This window comes from Procambarus clarkii, chromosome 26, assembly GCF_040958095.1.
Source record: "Procambarus clarkii isolate CNS0578487 chromosome 26, FALCON_Pclarkii_2.0, whole genome shotgun sequence".
In the NCBI taxonomy this organism is placed as follows: Eukaryota; Metazoa; Arthropoda; class Malacostraca; order Decapoda; family Cambaridae; genus Procambarus; species Procambarus clarkii.
In genome coordinates this window covers 26,854,405-26,862,518 of record NC_091175.1, presented here as the reverse complement: position 1 = coordinate 26,862,518, position 8,114 = coordinate 26,854,405, and the positions used below count along the sequence as shown (strand labels likewise).

Below are 8,114 nucleotides of genomic sequence, written 5' to 3'. Positions count from 1 at the left end.
TGTTCTGCCAATCATCAGAGCACCATTGTGCCGTGTTGCGTATTGCAGAGTTGCTCTTTATAAACGTATCTTAGTGCGAATGAGCAAGACAATATTACATGAATATTTAATTAAATATTTGACTTCAGACAAGGGATAATAAGCACATTATACATCTTGGACGGAATATAATGAAGGACAATGTGGCAACAGTGTTCTTTATTATCCCAAATTAAGTCATTGTATTTGATCATTATTCAAGATGAAATGTGTATTTGTAATTTTAATTTATAAGGTGACATAGTTAATTAAATTTCGTATGTGTTTATTTTGAATAACAAATCAGACTTACCTGGAGTGTAGGATCTGTCAGCATAAACAGTATATGGTCCCGGGTCCAATTCCCGTACAGGACGAGGTACGTTTTTGGTAGGTTTCCCTACATCTGATGTCCCTTTTCACCTACCTTGAGGTTATCTTGTAATAATTTCGGTGCTTAGCGTCCCCGAGGACTTCGACCAGGCCTCCTGGTTGCTGGACTGGTCAACCAGGCTGTTAGACGCGGCTGCTCGCAGCCTGACGTATGAGTCACAGCCTGGATGATCAGGTATCCTTTGGAGGTGTTTGTCAAGTTCTCTCTCTAAGGGGTCGGCCAGTTATGCCCCTTATGTGTAGTGGAAGCGTATTGAACAGTCTCGGGCCTCTGATGTTGATAGAGTTCTCTCTCAGAGTACCTGTTGCACCTCTGCTCTTCAACGGGGGTATTCTGCACATCCTGCCATGCCTTCTGGTCTCATGTGGTGTTATTTCTGTGTGCAGGTTTGGGACTAGTCCCTCTACATTTCCATGTGTAAATTATTATGTATCTCTCCCGCCTGCGCTCAAGAGAATACAGATTTAGGCACTTAAGTCGGTCTCAATAGTTTAGATGTTTTACTGAGTGGATTCCAACAGTAAAGGATCTCTGAACTCTCTCTAGGTCAGCAATTTCTCTAGCTTTGAAAGGGGCTGTCATTGTGCAGCAGTACGCCACTCTAGAGAGCCCTAGCGTCTTGAAGAGTATCCTCATCGGTATAGCATCTCTAGTGTGAAAAGTTCTTGTTATCCAACCTGTCATTTTTCTTCCAGTTGTGACGGCTACTTTATTGTGTTCTTTAAAGGTAAGGTCTTCCGACATGAGTACACCCAAATCCTTTACATTGTCTTTTCGTTCTATGTTATAATTTGACTGCGTTTTGTACGTGGTTTCCGTTTTTATATTATATTTTTTTCCGAAACGCATGAGCTGGAACTTATCTTCATTAAATACCATATTATATTTTGTATCCCATTGAAAGACCTGATTTACATCTGATTGAAGGTTTACCGTGTCCTCTTTGTTGTCTCTACTCACATAAAGATCCTAGTGTCATCTGCAAAAGATGATACAGTGCTATAGATTGTGTTCTGGTCTATGTCCGATATGAGGATGAGAAAAAGTACTGGAGCAAGCACAGTACCCTGGGGGACTGAGCTCTTCACGGTTGATGGACCGGATTTTTTTTGTTGACTATTAAACATTGGGTTCTGTTAGTCAGGAAATTGTAGATCCATCTGCTTATTTTGCCGGTAATTCCTTTTGCACTCATTTTGTGTGCAATAACTCCATGGTCACATTTGTCGAAGGCTTTTGCGAAATCTCTGTAAATTACATCAGCGTTTTGTTTGTCTTCCATAGCATCTAAGGCCATTTGTCCGGGGTTATGGAGAGGCGGTGATTCCATGTATTTTGTGATCTTGCTTCCTAGCACTCTGTCAAATATTTTTATGATGTGCGATGTTAGTGCTATCGGGCTGTAATTTTTTGCCTTTGCCTTATTTCCTTCTTTAGGAGTGATGCTATCTCTGCTGCCTGGTGCAGAGTGCATAGGTATACTGTCTATGGCTTGTTCAAAATCCTGTTGGGATAGGGTGACATCTGATATATAGTTTGATGTTGGCATCACATCCACGTGATAAGGTCGGTGTCAACCTGGTATCACACGTGAGTTGGTCCGTTGGGTTATCATTAACTACACAAGTAATCTACTTTGAGACTACCATGAGGAGATTTCTTGAATCAATGTCCTTGGTGTCCTGTCTCTAACTAGGATTCCCAGTTAAAGATCTGTTGGAGGAATCACATCCAGGTTGAAGAAGTAGTTTTGGAGGTCATATTTATGCTTGAATTTTAACTTGCACAATATTTAGGGAGATGGTATTGAGGAGTAGTTGGCCAACCCATAGACGACAGCTTACGTCATCTGCCGTAAATCCTGCTTATCATAGGATTCTCAGCGTGTCTCACTCCCCCCCCCCCCTCCCTCCCTCTCTTTCACTGCCCTCTCTTTTCCCCCTCCTCCTAACCTTCTCCCTCTATCTATTCTGTCTCAAGAATATAATTCAATAAAAAGATGAAAACATATTCAAGCACACTAGCTAAAACAAATCCCAGAACTAAGACTTAATCAAAATCGATATTTTAAGGGGGGACCAATGTGGCTGAGGCTGACCAACCTATGACTGTCACATGCCCTTCATGTGTCATCTTAAAAAGTTTGGTGAAAGTTAGCCCCTCTTCACCATCAGTAGTGACGAGTTCAGTCCCTCATGATACTGTGCATGCTTCAGTAGTCTTTCTCATCCTCATATCGGACATAGACAAGGACACAAACTATAGTACTGTATCATCCTTTACAGATGACACTAGGATTTGTATGGGAGGAGACAACACAGCAAACCTCCAAACTGGTGTAAATCAGGTCTTTCAACGAGCCACAGAAAATAATATGGTATTTAATGAGGAAAAGTTCCAGCTCCTGCGCTACGGAAAAAATGAAAATATAAAAACGGAAACCACGTACAAAACGCAGTCAGATCTTACCAAAGAACGTAAAAGATCTCCCCCTTTAAAAGAAAAAGAAAACACATTCTCTATAATGTAGATAATTTTTTGCTATAAAAATATAAGATAATTGAGCTTTGCCAATAAATCTCAATAAATAACCTGATTTTACAGCTTTCTGGCTATGAAATATATTTATTAAAGATATTAATCTTGAGCCATTTTCTGTATATGTGATTATTTATCTATTTTTATTTTGTTTTCATTGAATTCTATAGGAAAAGCAAACTTGAAATTAAAGTGAAAATCCTTATTAAAATTTCAGAAACTTATCAGACTCTTAATTTAATTCATTTAAAATTCTACACAAGGAAGGAAGGACTGTAGCCTGGTGGATAGCGCACAGGACTCGTAATTCTGTTGCGCGGGTTCGATTCCCGCACCAGGCAGAAACAAATGGGCAAAGTTTCTTTCACCCTGATATCCCTGTTACCTTGCAGTAAATAGGTACCTGGGAGTCAACTGTCACGAGCTGCTTCCTAGGATGTGTGTGTGTGGTGTGGAAAAAAAAGTAGTTAGTAAACAGTTGATTTGACAGTTGAGAGGCGGGCCGAAAGAGCAAAGCTCAACCCCGCAAAGAAAACTAGGTGAATACGTTTTATTCTATTTTGTTTTTATTAGTTACTCTCTATTTGCAGAAACAAAATAGAAAATTTAAGAATTATATTTTGTGGTGAAACTTAGAGCTGAGAACATTACACCCAACAAGTGTAAACCTTTACAGAGCTGTGCTTCAGAGGACTTATTATACTCCTACTTTTAAAAGGGACTTTTTTCTTTTAATGTTTTTGCCACTCTACCATTTCTCAAAGTTTGGTAACATGGCAAAGCTATTCAAAAGACTGGCAGAGCATTTACAAACTTTAGCTGGTAATCTAACACATGAAACTACACTATAAGTTCTGGTCCACTTGTGTGTATTATATCCATCTAAAGATATTACATCCTAACTGCCCAATATTGTGCTGAGAAATTAGGGCGATTTAAGGGTTGAGAAAGCTTGTTGCCCCAGAAACACAGAACCAGCCATTACCTTCAATAATTTCCTAAGTGCAGCAATATAACTAATTTCCTTTGCATAAAAATAATAAAAGAACCTCCGACCGGAATAGAAGCTGAGGTCTTTAGTCTATATTCTGCTGCTCACGAGTCTTACAGCTTACAGCTTACAGGCTTACAGCTTACAGCTTACAGGCTTACAGCTTACAGCTTACAGCTTACAGCTTACAGGCTTACAGCTTACAGGCTTACAGCTTACAGCTTACAGGCTTACAGGCTTACAGGCTTACAGCTTACAGGCTTACAGGCTTACAGCTTACAGGCTTACAGGCTTACAGCTTACAGGCTTACAGCTTACAGCTTACAGGCTTACAGGCTTACAGCTTACAGGCTTACAGGCTTACAGCTTACAGGCTTACAGCTTACAGGCTTACAGCTTACAGGCTTACAGCTTACAGGCTTACAGCTTACAGCTTACAGGCTTACAGCTTACAGCTTACAGGCTTACAGGCTTACAGCTTACAGCTTACAGGCTTACAGCTTACAGGCTTACAGGCTTACAGCTTACAGCTTACAGCTTACAGGCTTACAGCTTACAGCTTACAGCTTACAGGCTTACAGGCTTACAGCTTACAGCTTACAGGCTTACAGCTTACAGCTTACAGGCTTACAGGCTTACAGCTTACAGCTTACAGCTTACAGGCTTACAGCTTACAGCTTACAGGCTTACAGCTTACAGCTTACAGGCTTACAGCTTACAGCTTACAGCTTACAGGCTTACAGCTTACAGGCTTACAGCTTACAGGCTTACAGGCTTACAGCTTACAGCTTACAGCTTACAGGCTTACAGCTTACAGCTTACAGGCTTACAGCTTACAGCTTACAGGCTTACAGCTTACAGCTTACAGGCTTACAGCTTACAGCTTACAGGCTTACAGCTTACAGCTTACAGGCTTACAGCTTACAGGCTTACAGGCTTACAGCTTACAGGCTTACAGCTTACAGCTTACAGGCTTACAGGCTTACAGCTTACAGCTTACAGGCTTACAGGCTTACAGCTTACAGCTTACAGGCTTACAGCTTACAGCTTACAGACTTACAGGCTTACAGGCTTACAGCTTACAGGCTTACAGCTTACAATATACAGGGTACAGGATACAATCGGACTTATAGAAGGAAAGCAACATGTAAAAGATCTGTAAATAACCGAGCAAATATAGCAGCGGCCAGGAAAATGATAGGATGGATTATGAAAACGTCTTGAGTATTGCTCAGTACTCACTTCCCCTTTCAGAGCAGGAGAGATCTCTGAATTATAGGGAATATTGAGAATATATACGGCACGCATGAAGACGATAAAACATCTAAATATATTGGAACCGTTTCAAACCTTTCAAAATGTACTCTTTGACAGGAGACGAGAGAGGTATCAAATAATATATACATGGAATATACTGGAAGTTTAAGTCCCAGACTTACACATTTGAATAACAACATACTGGAGTGAAAGATACGGAAGGAAATGCAGAATAACACCAGTGAGGAATAGAGGTGCCATAGGCACAGTTAGAGAACACAAAGTCTCAAATATCAAAATCTCAATATCAGAGGTCCACAACAAGCATTATAAATATTGTGAGAACAAAGGTGGGGTATCTTCAAGAAACATTTAGATAAAGTTCTTGCAAGAAGTGACGGACCAACCGGGCTGTAGTGAATATGTGGGCCTGTCGGCCGCTTCAAGCAACAGCCTGTTGGACCAAGTTATCACAAGTCAAGCCTGGCCTCAGGTCGGGCTTGACTTGTGTGCATGCCACAGCCCATGTACCCCAAGGTCACATCTACTTCCCACAGTAACTACCAGTAACACCATTAGTAGCTACGATTAGTTATTATTCTACTATACAAACCACCAGATGCAATGGTTAAGGAATTCACAGAACACACAAAATAAATAGCCTCGACAATCTGGCAGACCGAAGACCTAATTTTACCTTCCTAGAAGACTTCAACTTGCCCTGTATAAGATGGAGAATAACAAACAATAATATTATACCAAGAAATCTATCGTGACATAGCCAACCACAGATTAGAGAACTGCTTAGATTCTGTGACACATTTTCACTCAACCAGCAGATAACAGACCTAACAAGGAACGAAAATATTATAGATCTGGTCTTTGCAAACAATGAAGACATAATCAGGGACCTTGTGATATCAGATACCACATACTCAGATCACAAGCTCATTGAACTGCAAACTACCATCAATACTCAGAAAAGATCTAAAACAATGATCAAGCAAGAGTGGTCATTAAGTAAATTAAATTGTAATAAGAAAAGGACAGAATGGGGAAAAATAAACAGGGAACTTACAAACATTCAATGGGAAAATGTTCTAAGTAATACAAATCCTACACAAGGAATAGAACAACTGACACCAGAAGCCTATAAAGTCTGAAACATGTTTCTTTGAGGAAATCCAGAAAGAGGTTCAACGTAGAGTACGCGGACGACACTACAAAAAGGACAAAAATAACGGAAATGCTTAAGCAGACACGACAATCCGAACATAGAAGGAATAATTTAAACATGGAGATTGAACAAATAGAGCAGAGACTGAAGCATTCATATCAGGTTGAAGAAATACATCTTGAACACAAAGCAATATATGAGATAAAGAAATACCCAAAATATTTCTTCATATATGCGAAATCAACAGTAAAAACCGCTGCCAGTATTGGACCTATTCATACAAGTGAAGATAACTCCACAGAGCATGACAAAAACATTAGTAAAATCCTAAAAAAGCAGAATGAGGACATGCTTAGCACTCCAATAAATAGCATACCTGGTTGATGGGGTTCTGGGAGTTGTTCTACTGCCCAAGCCCGGCCCGAGGCCAGGCTTGACTTGTGAGAGTTTGGTCCACCAGGCTGTTGCTTGCAGCGGCCCGCAGGCCCACATATCCGCCACAGTTAGCTTGGTCCGGCACTCATTGGAGAAAATGATCTAGTTTGCTCTTGAAGATGTCTACGGTTGTTCCAGCAATATTTCTTATGCTCGCTGGGAGGGTGTTGAACAACCGCGGACCTCTGATGTTTATACAGTGTTCTCTGATTGTGAATGAAAGTGGGAGCATGAAAGAGGGATATCCGGACAGCTTCTTGATGCTTCATATCCAATCCCCTGAAAATATAACTGACATCACTACGAACTCTGCAGATTTTGAAAGAGGAATTGACAACAAGCCCATACACACAGCCCCAGGTCCAGACCTATGGAATTCAATATTTATAAAAAATGCAGGCAAAGTGCCAGTAATACAGGCACTCTGTACTGAGAGCCTGTATTACTGGCACTCTGTACTCCACAGTATAGAGTGGAGGAATAGCTTCGACCCAGGAAATATACCAGTAAGACCTTAAATCAGCAGATGTAGCTCCTCTACACAAGGGAGCAAAGCATTGGCTGGGAATTAGAGACCTGTCGCACTAATGTCCCTCATAATAAAAAGTAAGATTTACAGTTTTATGGAGACAAATGACTTCCATAACCCAGGACAACATGGATTTAGAGCGGGAAGATGAAGCTTCTCGCAGTTACATAACCACAAACAACAGATGATGTAGAGGTATACTACCAGATTAGTCCCAGACCTAAGAGGCATGAGCTATGATGAAAGGTTACGGTTCTAAACCTCACTTCCCTGGAAGACAGAAGAGTAAGGGGAGACATGATCACCACCTACAAAATTCTTAGGAAAATTGACAGGGGTGGAAAAAGAAATACTATTTATCACGGGTGGGACACGAACAAGGGGACATAGGTAGAAACTTAGTACCCAAATGAGCCACAGAGACGTTAGAAAGATTTTTCTCTGGGCCAGAGTAGTTAACAGATGGAATGCATTAGGAAGTGATGTGGTGGAGGCTGACTCCATACACAGTTTCAAGTGTAGATAAGATAGTAGTAGTAGGCTCAGAAATTTGTACACCTGTTGATTGACAGTTGAGAGGCAGGACCAAAGAGCCAGAGCTCAACCCCCGCAAGCACAAATAGGCGAGTACAAATAGGTGAGTAAACACACATAGTGGCCGGAGCTGGTGGCTGAGTGGACAGCGCTCTAGACTTGTGGACCTGGGGACTGGGGTTCGATCCCCGCTGCCGATTTCCATTTGTCAACCACACTCACACTGAAAAAGTTCTTTCTA

General features: G+C 41.0%; 1 protein-coding gene across 1 annotated transcript; it reads left to right on the top strand.

The window, feature by feature from the left end:
- The first annotated feature begins 1,951 nt into the window (after nt 1-1,951).
- On the top strand, nt 1,952-5,074 carry LOC138368860 (uncharacterized). Its single transcript, XM_069331573.1, has 2 exons — nt 1,952-2,002; nt 4,061-5,074. Exons 1-2 carry the CDS (start codon nt 1,952-1,954, stop codon nt 5,072-5,074), a joined length of 1,065 nt encoding a protein of 354 aa, XP_069187674.1.
- The last annotated feature ends 3,040 nt before the right edge of the window (nt 5,075-8,114 follow it).